This window comes from Malaclemys terrapin, chromosome 1 (assembly GCF_027887155.1).
Source record: "Malaclemys terrapin pileata isolate rMalTer1 chromosome 1, rMalTer1.hap1, whole genome shotgun sequence".
Taxonomy (NCBI): Eukaryota; Metazoa; Chordata; order Testudines; family Emydidae; genus Malaclemys; species Malaclemys terrapin.
The window spans coordinates 344,259,318-344,282,515 of record NC_071505.1 but is presented as its reverse complement, the minus strand read 5'-3'; the positions used below and the strand labels follow the sequence as shown (position 1 = coordinate 344,282,515).

Genomic DNA, 23,198 nt, shown 5'->3' with positions numbered 1-23,198 from the left:
AAAGAGGCTCGGGATTCCCCTGGAGAGGTTGGCAGAGGCTGGGGCTGGGCTCCCAGCTGAGACACAATGGCTGGGGTAACACGTGGGATGCTCACCCTGCTGCTACCCACCACGCATTCTCTCTCCACTCTGCGGGGCTCTTGGTCTGGTACTTTTCACCAACCATCCGCAGACACAAAATGTCACGAGCCCCTCGCTGCTCGCACCAGGGCCCCTGTATTCTGTTCGTGGGGGATTTCGTGCTGCGCCGGACGGAACCTAAGGGCTGTTGTAATAGAAAAGAAAACCGGACCGGAGCGAAGTGCGTGTTCTCGTCAAAGTCAAAAATACACAGGTGCTCGCGGCGAGCTGCTCAGGATAGATCGACAATGATCAATACGCACTCGTCACTGCTTTAACTCAGGGAACAGTTGGGCCGACTATCCTACAGCACAGCACGGAGGGTCCACGGTGGAGCAGTGTTGAGGATGAAGTCCATATGAAAAAGGGTTTTTTTTTTTTTTTTTTAGTCCTGGTCTTATTGCCTGCTTCCTGGGAGGGAATTGCTGAGACACGCAAGTGTGAGCCCTCCTGTCTCAGGTGATCTCTTGTGCCTTCCATTGAGGATTTCTCTGGCCATTTTGTCCCATGTGTGTTTAATCACACTTAGCACCACTCATTCAGCGCTTGATGCAAGCACAGGCTTCCCGCACGTTAGCTAAATAATGCTCCCTGTGATGACGGCACCGTTGGGAGGGGTTATAAAATTATCCTCTGTCTCAGGTCAGAGATATGAGTCAGCGTCAGAGGCTGGCTCCTGGCTCCCAGACCTGTGTTCGGCCCAGCTGGTCACATTCCCCTCCTCCTCTCCTCACCCCTCTGTTAACCCTTTCCTCTCTATCTCACAGACCTCCAGACCTCCTAGCATGCAGCACCCGAACAGCAGGCTTGTAACAGCCTTCCATGTGGTGGCCTGGGGGAGGAAATCTTATCAGAGCCTGATCTGTAACAGCCTCCCATGTGCCTTCCACATGGCATAGGTCCCTTCATCCATCTCTCTTCCCCTTGTCCTCCTCACCTGGCTGCTTCTCATCCTGGCCGGCTTCCCCAGTGGAGGAGAGTGTCTCTAGGACTTGGGAAGGGCTAGCAGAAGGAAGCCATTCCCAGGAGCCAGATAACTCCTGGCTGTCACTGGTGCCTCTGTGCAGAGAAGTCAGAAGATGTGGTGGGGCGAAGCAGGGCATTCTGGGAAAAGTGAGTTGACGTCCGGAGGAAGAATGGGAGGCTCTGTCAAGCAGGGCGATACAGGCCCAGGGCAGCATGCGGAAGGAGGGGTGGAGGCAGGCTATGAAGTGGGCTGTGGGTTATGAGGCGTGGGGAGTATTGCAGTAGCTTCAGCCACGATCAGCTTATTTGTACTAAGTGCTGGCAAACACCTAGGGAGAGACAGTCCTTTCCCCAAAGGCCTTCCAGTCTAAATAAAGAAGACGAAGGGTGTGGGGGAAACTGAGGCACGGAGCAGGGACGTGACTTGCCCAAGGTCCCCCAGCAGGTTAGTGACTGTAGCAGGAATGAAACCCAGGTCTCCTGACTCCCAGTGCCCTACACACTGGCCCATACTGCTCTGCAAAACCGCCCACCACTTTAGTTCCTTTCAGGTCCGGTAGAGCCTTTCCATTTGATGGCTCTTCAGTGTCCTATGGAAAAGACATTGAGTTCAGCCTGGTTCCCGAAGGCCAGGTGTTCCCACGGCAGCAGCCGGCCCCGGCAGGCTCACGCCGGGATTTGTTCTGGTTCACTGGCAGCCGAGAAACGCGAGTAAAGATGGGAAAACAAAGTGAGTAATTTTTCACCCTGTCAGCTCCAATGTGAATGAGGCTGGAGACCGACCTCCCCCGCACCCAGCGAGCGGTCCCGCCAGGTCAGTGCTGAGCCCGTTGGCAGGGGCCGATGCGGGAGCTGGAAGGCAGAAAGTTCTGGTCTCCAGGGCTATGGACCCAACACCTTTCTCCAGCCAGAAATTTACACTGGGCCTGATCAAAGCCCATTCCAGTCAATGGGGAATCATTCCGGGCTCTTAAAGTGAACAACGCTGGGCAGCTGTTTCTGGACCCATCAGCTGTTGCATGTTAATATTCCCCTGAGCTCATCAACATTTGAAGTAACCAGACTAACACCAGCGTCCGAGAGATCGTATCTGGCCAGGGGATAGCACTGGGATGCTCTCTAATTTCAGAGTGTGCGATGCCTGCTCTTTGGTCACCAACCGTCATTAAGTCATTCAGTTGTTTTCTGAACAATGTCCAGGCTCTTTTGAAATGCACCACCTGTGTGTCCGTGCATGAGTGGCTCTAGGAACGAATTCCCATGGTTGGTTTTCACAGCCCAAAGTTGGGGCTGCCTCCTGGATCGTCACGTCATTGTGCTGCATCCCGCCCTTTCTCTCGCTGGCTGGCACGTCCGAAAGGAGCGGAGAGGGTGTATTTCAACGGCTGTCGTCTTCTTCCTTTGATTGTTTCCTCTTTGTCCTCGCTAGCACCGGTTCATACAGAAATACCCTTTCCTGGCATTTGTGTGGCCGATGGTTCCATAGATCCCTCTGCTGGCTTTCCTTTCTCTTGTCTTCCCCTTTTCCTTCCTACGTGTTCACGTTAACTCGAGATGCCATTATCGGGAAGCTTCTTGAATAGCAAATTGCTCCTGACCAGTAAAGTGTCTGCGTTTTGCTGTGCTGTGTCAATGAAGCTCTGTCTGCATAACGAGCACCAAGAATATTGGGGGTGGGGGGGGAGATGTCCCTGTTCCTATTGAAGTCAGTGGTAAACTGCTTCTGACTTTATTCAAGGTGCAGCACTGGGAGGTTTGCTACCCAGGCTTATATGGCCCCTGATATCTCTGCTGAGTGCCAACATAGGTGCAATTGTGATCTTTTCTGATGGGGATCTCTTGTACGGGACCGGGGTGCAGGCAATCTGGCCTAACGGTCACAGATGGGCTGGGGTAGGCGGTGAGCAGGGGTCAGAGAAATCGCTAGAGTCAGAGTCGGGCCGGGGTCAGAGATGAGAGATCAGAGGTAGGCCCAGGCTGGAGTCACGGTCGGAGACTGGCAATCAGGGGACAAGGTGAAGTCTGAGTGATTGCCCAGATACCTTCCTGGGGTTAACTAGTGTGTTGGGCTGTCAGAGGGCTGCAGGGTGCTGTCACGATGGGTCCTTCGAGAGGTGCTTCCTGCAGTGCCCACTCTCCGCAGGGCTCCCTGGCTGCGGCTCTCTCTTGTTTTACACCCCTCCCCACTGGGAGCGGGGGCAGCTCCTTTGGTATGAGTCGCTGAACAGCCGCCCTGTCCTATAGCAATGGCTTGTGTCCGCTCCCGGAGCTGACCTGGGACTCGAGAGGGGAAAGGCTCTGCAGCCTGTTACAAGAGCTGCTCAGAGGCCCGGGCGCTCCAGGCTAACAATGAATAGGTTCCAAGGAAGAAGATGGGCCGTGTGGTTCAGGCACTGGATGGATAGCAGGGTCCAATTCCCAGCTGTGCCTCAGACTTTCTGTGGGTACCTCAGGCCAGTCCCGTGCTCTCTCGGTGCCTCGGTTTCCCCGTTTGTAAATGTAGCCGGTGTCCTTCTTTGTCTCCTGGGGGGCTGTCAGCATAACCCAGCTGCTCAGATGTGGGGTTGGGGGTGGGCATGGAGAGAGCCTTTTATTCTCCTGTGATTGCTTGTATGTGTCCATGTGCATTGCCTCTTGGATTCGTGGCGCATTCCCGGTGGTGTGGGCCAGTGTGATTGACGGGGAATTGTCTGACCTTTTACTAATCCTTGTTTGGAGAGGTTTTGACCATGCTGTTTTCTGCCTTGCTTCTCAGTGGTAACGAGATGGCAGCCTACAAGTACAGGTACCAGCTTTTCTACCCACGGGTCTGCATGCCTCACGGAATGCTGCATTTCGCCCCCTGACATCACGCCCCTGGCCAACAAGGGCTGGACCATTTGCTTTTTAACCCATTCACTGCTGCACCCCCTCCCACCTCCCGCCACTGAGCTGCCTCTAAGAGAGAGCTGGATTGTGCCAGATGCATTGGCAGTGCAGCTAGTGTGTTCTACCTGAGCATACCTGGTCTATTTAGTACCACTGCAGGTGTGTTCTAGCAGCACCCACTTAGTGCATTTCATTGCACTGCAGGTATATTCTAACCTTGCATACCTGGTAATATTTTGCAGTGCATCTGGTGCATCTGCCTGGTCTATTCAGCCGCAAAGCTTTTAATTGCATCGTAACTATTTGACTAATAGTCTGGTGTTTATTCGGACACTGGGTGGCCTTTTTGCCAGCACGACACAGTTCTCGAGCTCGATCTCCCCTTCGTGATCCCACTGTGCGCTTCATTTGTTTCCGTCTGTAAAGGGCTTCGGCTGCAAACAGCCTGTGCAGATGGAAAATCCCATCTGTCAAAAGGCCCCGCCTTGTGCTTTCTACCCAGCAAAGCCGTGTGAAAGGTTGGGGTTTCTGCGAGGCCTAGGGAACGTGCTGCCGCCGCCGGAGCAGAATAACAGGGTGACGCGCGGCTCCAGTGCTGTTACTGCAGGGACCTCCTCCAATTGAATTTGACAGTAGGAGGAAGCTTGATGGATCCAATTGGGACACTGCAAGCATAGGCTCTCTCACTCCTGCAGAGGTCATGGTGTCCTGGCAGAGTCCCCAGTGATTGGCTGAGCCGGCTGGACTGGAGCAGGCCCTTTCTTAGACAGTGGGTAGCACAAACCGTAGAGTGAAATGCAAAGGGAAACAGACCCTTTCAGAACTGTGGCTAGGGCTGCCAGGCTGGCGGTTCCGGTCGGCACTGCGGACCGGGCCGTTAAAAGTCCGGTTGGCAGCGCAGCGGGGGCCTGGGGCTAAGGCCGGCTCCCAGCCTGCCCTGACTCCATGCGGCTCCGGGAAGTGGCCACCAGGTCCTCGCATCCCCTAAGCGCACGGGCAGCCAGGGAGGCTCTGCGCGCTGCCCCCGCCCCTAGTGCCAGTTCCGCAGCTCCCATTGTCTGGGAACCGCGACCAATGAGAGCTGAGGGGGAGGCGCCTGCAGGCGTGAGGGCAGCGCACGGATCCTCACTGGCCGCCCATGCACCTAGGGGCTGCAAGGACCTGACAGCCGCTTTCTGGGCAACAAAATGGCAGATGAAATTAAATGTTGATAAATGCAAAGTAATGCACACTGGAAAACATGATCCCAACTATACATAGAAAATGATGGGGTCTAAATGAGCTTTTACCACGCAAGAAAGAGATCTTGGAGTCATTGTGGATAGTTCTCTGAAAACATCCACTCAGTGTGCAGCGGAAGGCAAAAAAGCAAACAGAATGTTAGGAGCGATTAGGAAAGGGATTGATAATAAGACAGAAAATATCATATTACCTCTATATAAATCCATGGTACCCTCACACTTTTTGTGCAGATGTGGTCACCCCATATAAAAAAAGATATATTGGAATTGAAAAAGGTACAGAAAAGGGCAATAAAATGATGAGGGGTATGGAACGGCTTCCGTATGAGGAGAGATTAATAAGACTGGGACTGTTTAGCTTGGAAAAGAGATGACTGGGGGGGATATGATAGAGGTCTATAAAATCATGATGTGTGGAGAAAGTGAATAAGGAAGTGTTATTCTTTCCCATAACACAAGAACTAGGGGTCACCAAATGACATTAATAGGCAGTAGGTGTAAAACAAACAAAAGGAAGTATTTCTTCACTCAAAGCAGTCAGTCTGTGGAACTCATTGCCAGGGGACTTTGTGAAGGCCAAAACTATAACTAGGTTAAAAAAATAATCGGATAAGTTCATGGAGGCTAGGTCCATCAATGGCTATTAGCCAGGATGGTCGGGGATGCAACCAGATGCCCTGAGTGTCTCTAGCCTCTGACTGACAGAAGCGGGGAGTGGACGACAGGGGATGGATCACTCAATGATTGCTTGTTCACTTCATTCCCTCTGAAGCACCTGGCACTGGCCACTGTTGGAAGATAGGATACTGGACTAGATGGACCGTTGGTCTGACCCAGTATGGCCGCTCTTATGGTCATATGATCCAGATGAAATAGCATAACAAATTTGCAGTCACCTAGGACATCATGATTGTCAGTATACTGGACACCATAATGACTCCGAGTTTAGCAACAGATGCTGGGCTAGAAACCAGGCCTTCCTGTTCCAAAACGCTCAAGCTCCTGCCGCGTGAGCGAAAGAAGAATCTCCTAGCACTATAGGCCCAATAGCACACAGCTGCACAACTGAAGGCTGTGGGTGACACGTGTATTAACCAGTTTATTGGGAAGACAACCAAGTCTCAGAGCAGTGAAATGACCTACCCGGGGCCACACATCGAGGCATTGTCAGAGAGGAGGTCAGACCCCCCAGCTGGCACACGTGCCTTAGCTAGCACACGGAATGTGAACAACCATTAGGGTAACTGGCAACTCTGTCTTGCCCTGCAAGGCCAGCCGTGGAAGTGTGTGGAATTGTTGTCTGAGGAGTCAGGGATGAATTTGACTTGATCACAGATTGACCCAATGGACTCAGAGGCAGAAAAGGTTGTCGTATACTCAGCCCACTCTCTGGCCAGCGTGGCACTGTCTCTAATTCTCCACTGTCTTTGTCCACTCTTCCCTTGGGAGTCTATTCCACTGCTGAAAAGAGTGCACGAAATCATCATGTCCAGTCCCCTGCACTGAGGCAGGACCGAGTAAACCTAGACTATCCCTGACAGGTGTCTGTCCTGTTCAGCCTAGACCTTTAAATTAGGCTCTGTTGAACCCCCTACACAATTCCTTTCACTCCTTGATATTCACCCTCTCGTCTCATCCTTGGAGACTCATAATTGTATGTCCTTTCGTCACCGATCTGCTCAGCCTAGACAGTGTGGCCTGGGGATAGTGCGCTGGCCTAGATTCAGGAGATTTGGTGTCTATCCCTGGTTCTGGCCTGACTGGAGAACTTGGGCAAGTCACGTCCCTACTCTGTGCCTCAGTTTCCCCATCTGTAAAATAGTGATAGTGACCTCCTTAGAAAGCACTTTGAGAGCCACGGATGAAACGTGTAGTTATATAAGCGCTGGAGAGTATTATTATTATTATTATCATCACCACCCATTTCGGCCTTCTAATATTGCTTTGCACAACTCAGCCCCTCCAGGATACGGCACAACTCATGCACAAAGCAATGGTGAAAAGAAACAAACCAGCAAAGGGATTTTGCAAGAGCAAAAATGATGGCAGTGATTTCCTGTTCTGGGGAAGAATTAGGCGGCCCGGCTGGATTTATTTCTCATCTACTCGACCGCGTAGCCAGAGAGAGAGGCCAATTAGCAAAAAAATAACCTGAGTTAATTTCTGCTCCTATTTTATGTAGCCTAGGGTCTTACATGGAAACTATTCGAGGGCTCAGCTGCAGAATTAAGAGGCAGCAGGTTTAAAACAAACATAAGGAAGTATTTCTTCACACAGCGCAGTCAGCCTGTGGAACTCATTGCCAGGGGATGTTGTGAAGGCCAAAACTAGAACAGGGTTCAAAAAAGAATTAGATACGTTCATGGAGGATAGGTCTGTCAGTGGCTATTAGCCAAGATGGTCAGGGGCCCAGTCCCTGCTCTGGGTGTCCCTAGCCTCTGACTGCCAGAAGCTAGGACTGGATGACAGAGGATGGATCACTGGAAATGACCTGTTCTGTTCATTCCCTCTGAAGCACCTGGTGCTGGCCCCTGCCAGAGACAGTATCCTGGGCTAGATGGACCATTGGTCTGACCCCCTCTGGCTGTTCTCATGTTCTTAGATTTCAGACCCAGGATACAAACACCTTCAGTGTTTGAGGGTGCCCAGCATCTGATCTAGGGGTTGGAGCCATCTGGCCATCCTTGCTTGCCATGCCCTGCCCATCACTGTGATGTCTAAGTGCTGCTCAGATATGTCAGGTGACCAAAGGTCTGGGCGGGTCTGTCTATACTACATGGAGAGGGTGCCTCCCAGCCTGGCTAGACAGACGGATACTAAAAATAGCAGTCTGGACGTTGGGGCACGGGCTACCCACCTGACTCCATGCCCGGCCATCCCTTTGGTCCGAACTCAGGTGGCTAGCCCGAGCCACCACCCATACTGGCTGGGAGGCCAAGCAGAGCCTATGTCTCTGTCTCTCTCTCTGAGGTGAGGTTACGGTTGCATTCATAGAATATCAGGGTTGGAAGGGACCTCAGGAAGTCATCTAGTCCAACCCCCTGCTCAAAGCAGGACCAATCCCCAACTAAATCCATTGTCCAATGTTGTTTCAAAGCCGCGATTTGGGGGGGCTACTGGGTGGGAGGGTCAAAGATGGGCTCGTCCTGCCCGAGGCAAGGACCGTTCATCCATGCTAGTCATGTTGGACCCGTCTGTGGCATTTGATCTACTGCCAATCACCCAGTTCCCCTGCCTCCAAGGAGCTGCAGGGATGTATGGAAACAACCTGACATGGCTAAGGTCCTTCCTCTCCAACAAAACCTCCAGGGTCGCTATGATCCTTTGCCTCCAGCATCCCACGAGGCTCAGGCCTCTCCTCCGTGTCGTCCAACATCTGAAGGAAGCCGTTGGGGGTGCTGGTGAAATGGCACGGGCCCAAGCGCCCTCAGTACACAGGTAGCACCCAGCACGCCCCACCCCACCCCAGCTCGTCCAGTGCCTGGCCAAAGTCAGCACCTGGGTGGGGAGCAGCTGAAGGCTGAGGGGCGCTGCTCGTATGAGGACTGTGGACCTTGTGCAAGCTCATCCCTTCGGCTTAGCTCCCTCGTCCTTCGCACGCTCCCACACGCCTAGCCGCCTCACTGCTCGTCATGCTGTTATGCCTCCAGCCCGGGAAGGAAGAAAGAGGGAGATTGTTGTTTTGATTTTTAAATATTTGGAGGCACCCAGCACTCCTGAGGCTCCCGTCAGGCGGAGAGGGTTATCTGGTTCTTCCTTCCTGAATCCAGACGCCGTGGCAGCCCCAGGGCTGGTCGAAGCGATTCTGATATTTCTCCCGGTCATTGGCACAAGCCCTTTGGCAAGTGCTTTGGGACCCACCCGGATGAAAAGCCCTGCACAGATGCAAGACTCTGATCGTTGCCAGTCCAGCGCTGAACGATGCAATGCACCGGAACTTCTGCTCCTTCCCACGGGAGGTCGTTTGACAGCCCGATCGATTGAATCTTAAGGGGAGCCTTCCCAATACTCTGCTCACATTTTTCTTTGCTTTATTAAACAACAACAACACTATCCATCTTCAAAGCATGTCGCCAGCTTGTACCGGTTAATGCTTCACACCCCTGTGGATGAAGGATGTACTGTAACAAATCCATCACCACCCAGGTGAAACAAGCCTGGCTCCTTGGAATGTCATGGTGACAGCGAGGAACCAAACCCTTAAATCATCAGTTGCTACAACTTGAGCTGAAGGAGAATCTGTCCATTAGCGGTTAGCAATCTAGGGCCTGTGAGACACCCATGCACTAGAGAGGGGGCCGTGGAACATACACGCTAACCAGGGGTGACGAGGTGGGGTTTTCTCCAGTGAGTCTCACTGTCCTGTACTAATACTGTGTGCACCTCAGTTTCCCTGTGTACTGCACCAGTGCCTAGGTGGTGGGAATTGGGAGTGTGACTTTTCCTGCGGCACTCAGGGCAGGTGAGGCTGTCCAGCTGCCTGTAGGTAAGCTATGGCTGATGCCACTGTTACCAGGGCATGGCTTCGGCCTTCCTGTGTCTGACCTCAGAGCATTCAGCATCCCCATTCGCTGTGCGCTTCCCATAGCAAGTCCACCTGAGTCCTGACTGGCTTCTTTTTGAGCAGTTTCAGAGCATCGGCCCGGTGACTCCACGACACCAGGTCATTACAGTATTATCCACATGGAGAAACCGAGGCACAGAGCAGTTATGTGCCTTGTCTGAGGTCACAAAGGCGAGTCCCTGTTAGAGCTGAGATTAGAATTCAAGCACTCCTGCTTCCTTTTTCAGGGACGGGAGCACAGATCTCCAGCTGCATTCAGCGTGCGTACGCGATCGTGGACAGAGAGACTGGTATCCGTCAGATCTCTGGACTCGTATGGGCTTGAGGAATAAAATCTCCTAGCAAGTCTTCACCAAGAGGAGAGACATAGTTTTAGGAGCCAGTGGTTTGTGGGTAGCTCCAGCCATTGTTCCTTGCAAGCTGGCTGTAAGCCACCCAGGGCAAGATTTTGCTAAGCATCTTGGCAGCACAATCCAGTGGTTTCATGGATTACCAGAAGGTTGAGCATGCACCTTTAAGGACACCCACCCCGCTCCGAACGCTCGGCGGTATGGATTGTGGTTTGTGGCGAGATGGGCCAAAACAATAACAAGGGAGAGAATAACGCTGAGCGATTCTTTCTTTCTTCAAGGAAAGCGTTCATTAACAAAAGCTATTCCCCAAGCTCCAGTCCGGCAAGAGCCATGAAACCACTTACGGGGCATCCAGGCAGCCCTCTTCATTGTGCTTTCAATGTGTTCCCCTCGGTCTTTCGCCCACGCCCTTTGGCACGCTCTCTCTCTCTCTCCTCCTTGTCCTCTGTGGCTCAACTTTTTCCCTGGCAGAGGCTGTTTGCTGGGGGCCCCCCGCGGAATGAGTTGGTGGCCTTCGGTTCTGTCCCACGCCACAGACACCTCCACCAGCAGCACGACCGGTGACTGGTCCCGGCTCTGTTCGCTGAACGGGGGGGAGCAGGCTGTGTAGACTGGAGTGAAGCGTGTTCAGTGTCATGTCTGCTAAGGGCATTTGCGACCACAAGCTCTGCTTTAAACTGGCTGCTTGTTCAGGCATGGCTCCATGGGGTAGTAGCAGGGCGACAACTGACCCGGCGGCGCCTCCTGCTGGTCGTCCTGGGAATTAGCTCTGTCCACTCAGGAGCACCCTCTGTGGGCCTTCTCTCGGGGTTCTGTCCCCTGCAGTCTCGCTGGGTCTCCCTCCCCGGGGAGCCCCCAACCCTCTATCCCCATATTGCCTCAGTCCTTGGCTACTGCCAGTCCCCGTCTAGCCCCCGCTCACTGGGGCAGACTGCAGTGTAATTGCCACTCATCATCGACAAGCAGGGTTTGGACCTCCTGCCTCTGCCTACCCTTGGGCTGCCCCCTGCAGCCCCAGTACCTTTTCCAGCCTTTAGCAAGGCCTGCAGCCTGGAGGGTTTCCAGGCCAGAGCTCCCCAGCTCCTCCTCTTTCCCCAGCCCTGCTGCAGTCTAGGTACCCTGCTCAGCTCCCAGCAGCCAGGCCCATCCCTCTCAACCTCTAGAGAGAGACTCTCTTAGCTCCAGCCACGCAGCCCCTTTATAGCCCCTGAGGCTGCTTCCCCAATCAGCCTTTCTCCAGGGCTGGTTTTACTCCTCCAGGCAGGAGCGGGGTGGCCACCCCGCTACAGCCTCACAGCCAAGCTTTTCACGGGTGATTTGGGATGCCACAACTTGAAACACCTCACAGAGTCGCTAAGGATCCATATGACCATCCAGTCTGACCTCCTGCGTATCTCAGGCTGAACCGGAGCGCAGCGTTTAGAGAGACGTCCAGTTTTGATTGTAAGAGGCCTGATTTTCGGAGGGTGGGTGCTCGGCAGATCCTAAAGTCCCCTTGTACGATGTCTCAAGCCGAGCACCCAAAATTTGAGGCACCTAAAGCCAGGCCAGGCCTTCACCGCTCTGTGCCTCCATTTCCCCAGCTGTCAGACAGGGTGATAATGCAGCCACACCTCACAGGGCGGGGGAAGGGGTCGGTGATAATCAGTTCATTACTGATCATGGGGCACTTAGATCCAGTGGTAACGAGGGCCGGGTAAGTGTCTAGCCCCCCGTGTGAGAGATGGACTCTTAACTGTGCGTGCCAGCTCGCTCAGAGCTAACGTGGGTATGTCTCCTTGAGCTGGGAATTCCCCCTCCTGCTCCAAAAGTAGACGGACCCTTAGACTGGGAAAAGACCTGTTAGGCATTTGCCACGTGTCCGTTTCCAGCCCAAATGAAAGCGCTCCGTTCCCGAAGGCGACACTGACGTCCCCAGAATGGCTTCGTGCTGTCAGCTGCACTCACAGGGAAAACATCTCAAAACGCTCGCCTCCGGGAGGCAGAGGGAAAACTCAGAGCCTGGTTTTCTGACACTGATCAAGAGCGACAGTCCTGGCAAACTTGCTGGCCGAGAAATTCCACTTGGTTCTCGAAGAACTTTCTGATTACAACTAAACTCCCTTGGAACAGTCTAACTTTCCCGCGCCCTGGAGCAGTGACGGATTCAGACGAAGGGGGTTGTTTATTCTCTTTCCAATAACAGAGTGAAAAGTTGTTTTTTTCTCTCGCACTGAAATATTGGTTTGTAATCCAGACAGTACAAACAGGCATAAATCAGTCACTTCGGTAAATACAAACTGTTCCTCACATCCATCAGTATCATAGCAGCTTACGTCATGGTTAGTGTTTTCCTTCCTGCTGGAAGTTCTTATGGGACTTTAACAACCAGATACATTCAGCCTGCTGGCCCTTGTTATTGGTATTATGGTAGGACACTGAACCCACAACCAAACTCAGGGCCCTGTTGTGCTAGGGGCTGTAAAAAGAGACAGTCCGCTGCTGCAAAGAGCTTACACTCAATAATGAGGCAGATGACGGGAGGGGAAACTGAGACACAGTGATTTGCTCAAGGTCATACGGCTTGATCCTTGATTAACAAGGTCATTGATCACTTGGTGATTGCCTGTTCTGTTCATTCCCTCTGAAGCACCTGGCGTTGGCCTCTGTCAGAAGACCGGACACTGGGATGGATGGACCATGGGTCTGACCCAGTCTGGCCATTCGTATGTTTTATACAACAGGTCAGTGGCAGAGCTAGGAAGGGAATGCCCGTCTCCTGATTCCCTCTCCAATACAATCTCCACAGGAGCACGTTGCCTCTCACTGCCTTTGGGCCTGCAGCCGGGGGCAGGGCTGCCCCTTCTCCAGTTTCCCAGCAATACCACTTCTTCCATGGAAGAACTTGGCCAGCTCTCCCCTCCACCCAGGTTGGTTCCCTTCCAGGGAGTGGCTTCATTTGCTCCGTTCTTAAGTTTACTGTTGACACCATATGATCAAGGTGTGAGAGGCTGGCCTGGGTCACCTGAGATGGGTCAGGGTCACAAGAAGTGAATAGTCCCTGTGACGTCCACTCACTCCAGTGGCTGCTGTCCACACACCTGGACCCTGCAGAAACGAGGCACGGGTTGTGGGTGGATATTAGCAGGCACGGGCCATTCCCTCTCTCGGTTTGGCACTGGCGGGCACCCTGCGGAGCAAACTGCACTAAACCCACCTTCCTAGAAATGCCACGAGCCGTCCCAGAGGCCCTGGCGAGAGCCGAGTCACAAGGGTGGGTCTGGCTCTGGATTCGGAGCCGTCCCTCCCAAAGGAGCAGGGATGCTTTATCGCAGGACTTCTGCTGGACCCATTTCCAGGTCAGCTAGTGTTGGGATCAGAGGCAGGGGAATCCAGCTCCTGGTTCCCATGCTCACGTACAGCGCTGTGCACAGAATGGAGTAGGAAGCCAGGGCTATTCCAGTGCGGGTTTGGGAAGCAGGACTTAAAGTAAGTGGAAGCTGCGGGTGGTCCTGCACTGCTGTTTGGTTTGGCACAGCAGCAGGTCCCTCCTCCTCGGGGGGGGGGGGTGAGACCTCCCCCCCGCTGTTTCTCTCTGCTTTACCGCTGCTTTATCGCCTCCCCTGCCTCCATGATCAGTGTGGAGAGATCAGAACCTGCTGCTGCTACTAGGAGCTCTGGAAGCCACAGACCTAGAGTTTGGTGAGAAGGGATGGGCCAGTGAAATTGTGTCTCCTGGTCCAGGAAACCCCAGAACATAGCTGGTTCGGATCCGGGCTCCATCCCTCTCCAAGCACCACATTTGATTGGGTGACGGGGAGGGGGTCCCAGTTTGGGCCTGTCTGTAACTTTAAGGGAACAGGGAGCAGGCGCATGATTGCTAGGCAGCCCTTTCCCTCCCCCGTAGGATGCAGATCAGGAAGGGAGGAAGAGCCCAGAGTTTGCATCAGCAGCTTGAGATAATGGCGAGTGGTGCTGACTGTTCCGAAACAGACTGGGTTAAGAACAGCCTTCCCGTTTGGGAAAAGTTCAAAGGGAAGAGATCTGGCTTGCTTTACCCCTGTACTGTTAAGGGAGACGTACTGCAAAACCACATTGCAATGTGTATACCACATGGCGGGGAGCTGCTTTCGGGTGTAGAGCAGCAATAAGGCACAAGTCAGGCTCTGCCAGGAGGAAGAGGTGCGTCTGAACAGAGCAGAGAGCAAAGCCGGTCAAAGAGAAGAACACGGTGATTAAAAGCCGAGACGGAATCGCTGTATTGGCAGAACCTAGAGGGAGGCGTTGTGCGGGGTTAGATCTGTCTGAGCCACCTTCTGCCTCCTGAAGCCAACCTCCTGCCCTGAGATCCGATTTGCTTCTCTATGCAGGGGCGTGCCTGGGAATTAAAAAAATGGCCACTTTTGGAGGGGCATTTTCTGTGCCCCGTGGCCAGAGGAGCTGGCTCTCTTCCCTCCCCCTCCCCCACGGCCAGAGGACAACAGAGGTGATGATGGCTCCTGATGGGACAGGCGGATGTAGGCGCTAGCTATGGTGGCTCTATGGCTGCTGGGGACTTCCCCATCCTGGGGAGGCCACAGTCCTCACTGGGATTTAAATGGTGCCAAGGCTTCACAGGGGGCGAACTTCACCCCAGTGCAGCGTGAAGTCTCTTGGCCTCTGCAGCCCTGATCTGCCTGCTGGCCCCTCGTTCTCCGCCTGTGGCTGAGGTTTCCCGGCGATCCTAAGCTCCCCCTGCACAGTGTGTAGCCACAGCTCAGTTGCTGGTGTGGAGCAGCCCACCAGGGCCTTACCACAAGAGATCCTGGCTTTGTAGCCTCTGCAGTGAGCTTGGGCTTGCTCAGTGACCGAGAGGGGCTCCTGGAATATCCAGGATCCTATTGCTCAGGGCGTCCCAGAGGCTGTCAAATCGGAGGCCCTCCTGGCCAAGCCAGCCTTGGAATGCCGAGAGACCCGTCAGAACGCCCACAGACCATCGTGTGGGCCTGACATCACGGCTACGCGCTAGCCATGTGGCTCCGGATCCTTTCACTGGCACGAGAGCCACGCTCAGATCAAAGCCAGGCTCATGTCTCCCCCTTGTTCTGACTCGGCTCAGCACCAGGGGATGGGCTTGGGGCACACGCTGGGCTTTCTCATCTGCATCCTGCTTACCTTTAAAAACCACCCGGATCCCTTCCACAGCAACTGAGCCAGCCCCACGCAGCAATTCCTAGCTAGTTCCCCCCTGCTCCCTCCCTCTCCCCAGCAGCTGGAATCCTTGTGGGCTTTGATCGTGAGAGGCCGGGCTGGTAACACTCTTGCAGTGCCCGTCACGTGGATGTGTCCATCAGGAAGGGGCGAGATGCAGGCAGGCTGGTGAGAAACTGCTGACAACGGTTCCGGTTTCCCAAAGATTTCATACCCTCAGTTTCCTCTGGCTCCAGAAGCTCCTGTTACGATGTCTTGGTCTAGTGACTGGCCCCAGTGATTATAACGACCTGCTGCTCAGACTGTGCATACACTAGAAAGGCTGGAGTGCTGTAATGTAGACACTTTCTCCAGCAGCAGAGGGGGTTTGCCATCGCTGGTCTAAATCCGCCACCTCTCCGAGAGGCAGCGGCTAGGGTGATGGGGGAATTCTGCCATAGCTTGAGAAGGTGGCGCACTCTTAGCCTGGCAAGCCAGTTTCCAGTCGCGGGCCATTTCTTCCATGGCGGCCTGCTTCAGGGGCTTGATTCCTCATTGCCCAAAGTGCTGTCGTTACGTTCAGCTGCCCCTAGGAGACCTTGCTGTCCCAGCCGTCCCGCTGCGCTTGCTGCTAACCTTGCTTCTTGGAGCCCAGAAGCTGGGAAGGCAGCTCTGATTGCCTCTAACAAGGAAATATCTAACCTCTTTACAGCTGCTGTCTGCCAGCAGTAAAGAACAACATCTGTGCTAATGCACATAGCTTGGCTGCCAAGCAGCATTTCCAGAATGCCATTGGCCATTCCAGGCAATGCATCAGAAGTTTTCAGCAGTGAACATACCGCAGCGAGAGCCAAGCCAGCCTTGGGCTGCTCCCACTGGCAAGAGCTCTTCGGTTTTGCTATGAGGCCTTTCCTTGCATTGACAGGCAGCTAGTAGAAAAGGCATTAGGTGGCTCTGCAGGAGTATGGGGCATTGGAGAGCGTTGCAGTGACTGGATGGGCTGCCCTCTGAGGTGCTGAAGAGACAGTTGCCTTGGTGCAGGTGAAAGGGGCCAGCTAGAGAGGCCTGGAGAATGAACTCCTGTGTTTATCCCCAGGACGGGTACAGTGTAGGTACAGCCTGGCAAGCTTTTCCCATGGGATGGGAACTATCAGGGAAAACGTCTCCTGCACCCCACTGCAGGCCTTTCCAGCGGGGAACGGCTTCCAGAGGCAAGGCTGTGCAGTGCCGAGTCACCCCCGACCTAGAGCCTGATTAAGTCACACGCGGTGATGAGTCATTCCTGTGCTAGACTCCAGCCAATCCGCAAACCAGGAGCTGGTCTGGTGACCCTCAGGCCAGGTATATAAGCCCCACGGGAAGAACAGCAGCTCGGTCTGCCCAACGTCACTTCATGGCTTGGGACTCTCCCCTGCCTGAGAGTGGTGACAGACACCACAGGCCTCAGCCCTGCTCCAGCCTAGCTCCCAGCCCTACTCTTCCTTTGTTCCACACCCACTATTGACTCCTGACTCCAGCTTTGATTTCTGGCTCCGGTTCCTGGCCTGGCTGCCTCTGCACCAACCACTAGGCCCAACTACCACTGCTCCAACACTAGGCCTGGCCCTCCGTGTCTTGGTTTCTGACAAAGGGAGTCTAACTCTCCATGTGCAGCCCAGCTCTGATCCCCTCAGTGGAGCTGTGATGGGGTTAGCCGTAGCCTAGAACTGGTTGGCAATTTTTTGAAACAATGTTTTTTTGCCAATAATGCCGTCTCATCAAAACCGAAACCCTTCACGAAACAGTGTCGGTTCAAAGACACACCCGACGCAAAACATTTTGTTGTTGTTGTTGTAAACAAAAAGTTTGGTGATTGTTGAGCTGGAAAGGTTGTGTTCAAGACGAAATGACTTTTTGCTTAGAAATGTTGGTAAATATTCACTAGCAGAAGGCTGAAATCGAAACCGAACATTTGGAAATGATCAAATGAAATGGTTGGAGTGACCCAGACTCAATTTGGGGGGAGGGATTTTGGTTCCCGAACATTTTTGAGATTTGTATTTTTTGTCCCAATTCCAAATGGGGGGAAAGTTGGAAACGTCGAAAATTCTCACGGGGCAAGAAAAGCTTTTCCCTCTCAGCCCTACTGTATACAACTGCCCACCGAGAGCAGGACTCCACCAAGCTCCCCATTTCCTATCGGCCACCAAACAGCCACTGGGTGATACAAATTCAGATTAGTGGCGTAGCAACAGCTAATGCAGTTCGCCGGTCCCTGGAGCTATGCCGTCTCCTGCTCGGGAGACAGCCATCCACAGCTTTGGGCTCATCTTCCGTTCCTTGACACCAGCATCTTTCCACTAATGTCGATGGGGTCAGCCTAGATTTACACTGTGCTTGTCTAGGTGCAGGGTCACCCCCGTTTCAGTGAAGACACCTTCATGAGAAAGTTGCACTGGTTTAACTAAACCTGTTTAAAAAAACACATTTTAAGAGAAACTGGTGCAAAAAGCTGGGTGGACGTTTGTTTCTGTTTCGGTCAGGCTCATTTCAATGTAGTGTTAGTTACAGGTGCTGAGTTTTATTTTTCCCTCTGGGTGCTCCCCACCGCTCCCCCCCAAGATCCTGCCCCCACTCCGCCCCGTCCCCGAGGCTCTGCTCCTGCTCCACCTCTGTTCCGCCCCCTCCCCTGAGGCTGCCTGCCCGCTCGCTGCTCTCAGCCCTCCCCAAGCGCCTCCTGCCAGCTGCCAAACAGCTGATCGGAGGCCCCGCCCCGAATAGCTGATTAGTGACCCCATGCTGAACAGCTGTGGCTGGTGGGTGCTGAGCACCCACTTTTTTTTTCCCATGGTGCTTGAGTCCCGGAGCACCCATGGAGTCACCGCCTGTGATGTGAGTCAATTACTTAAGCTAAACCAAAGTAAGCCACTCTTCACCCCAAAAGAGAGTGCACACTGGGTTTTGCACCAGTTCAGTTAAGCCAGTGCACTCTTGCGTGTAGACAAGCCTAAGTGAGAGGAGAATCTGGCCACCCCCCCCCATGCCGAACAATCATTAAACTGTTACAGACTTGTGAGCAGTTTGATTTAAGTAAAAAAATCAAACCCAGCCACCCTCAGACAAACAGCTGCTTTGCAAAGGGGTTTTGCATGTTGTTTACACATGCATATGAATGATCCCGTTTCAGGAAGCCCGTGCGTCACTGGGGAAGCTGCTCCCAGCTGGGGACTCTGTGGTTTGGACGGTGCAGGACGGCGCTGACTTACTGCGGCCATTGTTCTTTAATTAAAATGCCGCAGTCTGACTTCAGCTGAGGCATGAGGCTTTCCACCACAGTTCTGGGCCACGCGTGCCAGAGGGGAAGGGAGAACAATGGATCCAGAGAATGACCCATGTCTAGATGAACCGACCCCCAGGGCAGTCTTCTCCCTATTTTTTCCATTAATTTTCTTCTTTTAAAAAGCAATGACCCACGGCCTCATGCAGAGGGGCGTGGTGCCAGGCACCGGTGTGGATCAAACCCAGGACCTTCAGCACTGTTCCCGGCACAGAGCTAAGCGACAGCTCTGTCAGATGTAAGAAGCAGGTTGTTATAATCACTGAGGCCAGCCACAAGGGGGCGATATGATCCCATATACTAAGCTGTTGTAAGATTCTTGGTCTTCTGACCACCATAACATGTCCATGGAAGCCCCCAAGGACAGGGAAACATATGTGAGACAGTCCAACCAGCGCAGGTTGCAGGAAATGAGCAACGTTCTCCCCTGGGGGAGGAAACGGGCAACATGGAAGGGGGCAGGGGGCCAAGGCTCCACAGGGACTGATGGCCCCCAAATCTGTGGCTCATGGGTCATCCTCGGCTGCTGGTTGGACAGCCCGTGCTATCTAATGGTCTCAGGGTTTTAAACGGCCACCCATCACCATAGCATCTGGGCGCCTCGTACGAAAACTCAGTCGCAATAGGAGAGTCCGTAGTAAACTTCATGGAGTCTCTGGCGCTTTTCCCTTTTCAAGGTTCAAACTCTGCTTGGGTTGGGGTTTGGGGCGGGGTGGTTGGGGACGGAGTTTGGTAGGGGGTTGGGAATAGAAGGGGTGTCCGTATTGTGAGTCACTGTTGGTGGAAAGGAAGGGTCTGCAGCATTTCCCAAAGATGGTCAGACTCAGTCTATTCTCCTGTGGAAGTTCGTTCCTCAGCCAGATCCCCTCAGCTGAGAGTGCTTTGAACCCAGCTATCATGAGTTCCATCCTGGGCTGAGACTTGCTCCTCCCCAGGCCTGTGTGTCAGTTTCTTCCCAGCGGCTGAACCCACACAGTTTTAACGAGCTGCAGGACTGTGCAGCCAGCCCTGTAAACGAGGGGGGATGGCTATGGCGGGCGGGATGGCTCCACCCGCTCTGAACAGCCATGCCTGCACCACCATATGTAGACGTGACAGCGGACAGCTTTCCTTCGACCACTGCTTACAAGGGGGGAGCATGCCAGCCAGCTGCCTTTCCTCTGTCCACACATGCCCCAGCTCCAGTGCTGCGTGAGCACTGTGCCTCTGCTCCTAGCGAAGCAGAGAGCCTCCAAACTCCAGTGTGTTGATGGACAACACTAGTCTAACCAGGTGCCAGGTGAAAGCGCTGGGAAGTAAGGAATACGTCTACAGCTTGAAGTGTGGATGTCCCCAGCCGTAGAAGGGGGATAAGATCCTGCCTGGCCTCACGGGACTGTGTCCATTTAGATTGCAGGCTCTTCGGGGCGGGGACTGTGTCTTTGTGTAGTACAGCACCTGGAACAATACAGCCCTGATCTCACTGGGGGCCTCTACCTGCTATTGTAATTCACATAATGATTGTGCACAAAGGCCTCGCTAGCACAGTAGGTGTAATAGGAACATCCCTGTGCCAATGTCACTGACTCTGGGTCTGTGTTCGAAGGGGTTGCTCGTGCACTGGGCATTTTTGCAGCTTTCCAGCACGTGTGGGCAAATATTTCCCTCTGAAGTAGCTGTTTAGCCACAGTTGCTTCTTTAAACGGGAGAGAGTGTGTCCTAGTGGTTAGAGCAAATACTAATAGTTGAGCCTCCTTTGGGGTAATCCTAGCGCTGCCACCAACAGCCTTGGCCAAAGTTAGATTTGCGAACTTTGCACAGTTATATTTTAGCCCAGTAATCAAAGGGTTAATTAGTCCAGCGTATAGTCTGATATGTTGTCGCAACTCGTGTTCTACTCTGCCTTTGGCACCCGAGCAGTTCAGAAGAGGAATATTGGGAGCTGCTGATAAGACCTATGTGGCATCTGAGGCAATTTTAAGCAAATCCAATCGAATGCAGCTTGACTTTTCAATAGGCAGCACCTAAGTAACAGCTGCTCTATGCCGCAGCTGCTCTGTGCCTCAGTGTTCTCATCTGTAAAATGAGGACACTGCTTTCTTTGTTGTGAGCCAAGTGGCTGGGAGTTCCTTAGATCAAAGCCACTGAGAGCTGATAGTGAGATATGTAGCTGGGAGCACTATTGATTCTGTCTGCACACCATGTGGATATACAGACACCACTGTCCAACCTATGAAACCCTGTTAGAATGCATTAAGCTCGGTATAAAATCTGGGGTGGGTTCTCCTTTAGCTTTCTCTGAAGACCTGGTCAGGAATGTGGAAGGGAGCTCAAAGCAGTGTTGTGAGGCTTACTACGTCTGTAAAGTGATCTGAACAGTCTGCTGTGGAATTAACCTGTGGAACTCATTGCCACAAGGTATCAGTGAGGTCAAGAGATTACTATGTCTTTTAAAAATGATATTTATATGGATAATGAAAACGACCCAAATGGCCATTTGGGGAGTTTCCTGGACTTTTCTCTGAAGCACCTGGCACTGGTCACGGTCAGAGACAACATATTGGACTGGACAGATCATGGGGTCTGATCCAGTCTGGCAGTTGCTCTGTTCCTAAGCACTATCCTTGTGGGTCTAGGGCATCCTTGTCTTCTGCAGGACCGAGCAGCAGTGGAAGCGGCTGAGTTCTGAGCCTGCTTTAAACGAAGTGCCTCAAAGGAGGATTTTGCCTGGCTGTAATGGGGACAGCTGTCGAATGTGTATTAAATAGCAGTTGGTTAACAGAGAGCATTTATCGAGGCCTGGCAAGTTCAGGGAGAGACCATAAGTCCCAATATCACATTCACTTCAATAGCCACTCTCCCGATGAAAAAATGCAGGGCTGCTACCCGAGTGACAGGGCAGCCTGTATGTCCTTCAGCCTTGCTTCACCACTGCTACGGGGACTGATCCCAAGGAACCTTGGCACGGGATGCAGCACAGAGACAAGACGGTCTGTTAGGTGTAGAAGCACCTTTTGTGCAGGGCTGGAGTCATGAGATCCAGAAAGCCAGGGCTTGCCAGGTATAAGCATTTTGAGGCCCAATCCTACAAGGCACCAACTCTGTGATTCTCATTCACTTAAGAGGGATAGGGCCCTTGTTACCACCCTAAAGGTGTCTCCAGTAGGTAAGGAACAAGAGACCTACAGATAAAGAACCCAGATGGTGGTTACTGTTTATATGTCTAGACGGGGAGCTCTTTGCGGAAGGGGGCAGCATCTCTTTATTGCATGGTGCCAAGCACACTGGGGCCCTGATCCCTAGCTGGGGTCCCTCGCTGCCACCACAATGCCAATACTAAATAGCCATGCCCTGTTATTATTATCGATCCGCGCTATTGTCACACTTGGGAGTCCCAGCCAGGCACCAGGGTGCCTGAGTTTGTTTCCAGTAGCACCTGCTGTCCACACAGATCAGAAGGCGCTACCCTGCCCTACACTCCTGGCCAGCCAGTAGCAGAGATGTGACGTGATGGGACACTCACCCCACCTGAGCCCTGGAGGCAAGAGAGGCCAACTGGCCCTGGGCTGCACCTGGAGGGGGCTAGGACCCAATGAGGCTTAGATGGGGATGAAGCTCACCTGGGCAAGAATAGGCCGGGCTTCTCGCACCAGGGGAGGAGGTCATGGTGACCCTCTGCTGCTCTGCAGTGAGGAAGGGAGAGCAGCTACCAGCAGGGAGAGCCGCAGCCTGTCATAGGCAGTGAGGGCTACGCGAATAAAGACCAGAGCTGCTGGGTCACGGGTCCCTGGATTGGAAGCCAGTGTAGGGGGCTAGCCTGGGCTCCCCTACAGACTAGTTGGCGGTTGTTGGGGACTGTTTGGAAGGGGACTTTTATAACACCCCGGAAGCGGGGGAACATCGGTGTGACTTGGCCAGAGGAGCAAAGCGCGGCAGCGCCGGGAGCGTGAGAGAGGCCATGGAGCGAGTGAGTGGGACTACCGCCGGAAGGGGTGTCAGGCCATGTGGTGAGCTAATCCCCTGATGGGCCAGTGGGAGGCGCCAGAGCGGGAGGAGAGCGGCGCCCTGTCACACTTGATCATGCAATGCTTTGGTGTTCACTAGCTACGTTGGGCCCGATTCTGTTGTCCCCTACACCGGTGTAAATCAGGAGTAACCCCACTGTAATCAGGGCAATCCTACCGGTGTGAGGTCAGAGTCAGGCCCACTAATTTCCCCCTCCCCCACACCATTCAGAGGTGATGAAAGTTATGCGGCGGTAAGGAGGGGTCGGGGGAGCTAAACGGGCCCGATTCTGCTCTTCTGCTTGTTTGGCGCTTGTTGGAGTGACTGCGGCCAGGCTCAGGTCCCTTCCCCCACACTCACGCACCTACCCCCCATGCAGCCCCTCGGAGTTTGGCCTGGAGTCTGGCGACAGCCCCATCGCTGGCAGGGGACTCCAAGAATCAGTGTTTCAATAAGCAAACATCCGGATTCCCCTACATTTACACTCGTCTGGTCCCAGTTAACTCCACTGCGGAGCCAATCCTGGTGTGAGTGGGAGGGAAATCAGGCCCTGCTCTAGCTGCAGCATCCAGGTGTGAAATCTCAGGTCGTGTGTTCAGGCCAGAGAACCGACATCTAAACCTCTAGATGTATTGAAC

The 23,198-nt window shown here is 53.4% G+C and overlaps 1 protein-coding gene across 4 annotated transcripts in view; it reads left to right on the top strand.

Moving 5' to 3' along the window:
* ARRB1 (arrestin beta 1) overlaps positions 1-23,198 on the top strand; it is a 175,653-nt gene that overhangs the window by 44,940 nt on the left and 107,515 nt on the right. For 2 of the 4 annotated variants that reach the window (XM_054015915.1, XM_054015914.1), the window contains exon 2: positions 3,842-3,871. The exons of the other annotated variants lie outside the window; for them this stretch is intronic. In XM_054015915.1, coding sequence (XP_053871890.1) covers positions 3,842-3,871 — 30 coding nt within the window. The remainder of the gene's footprint in view (positions 1-3,841; positions 3,872-23,198) is intronic. 4 annotated transcript variants of the gene reach the window in all.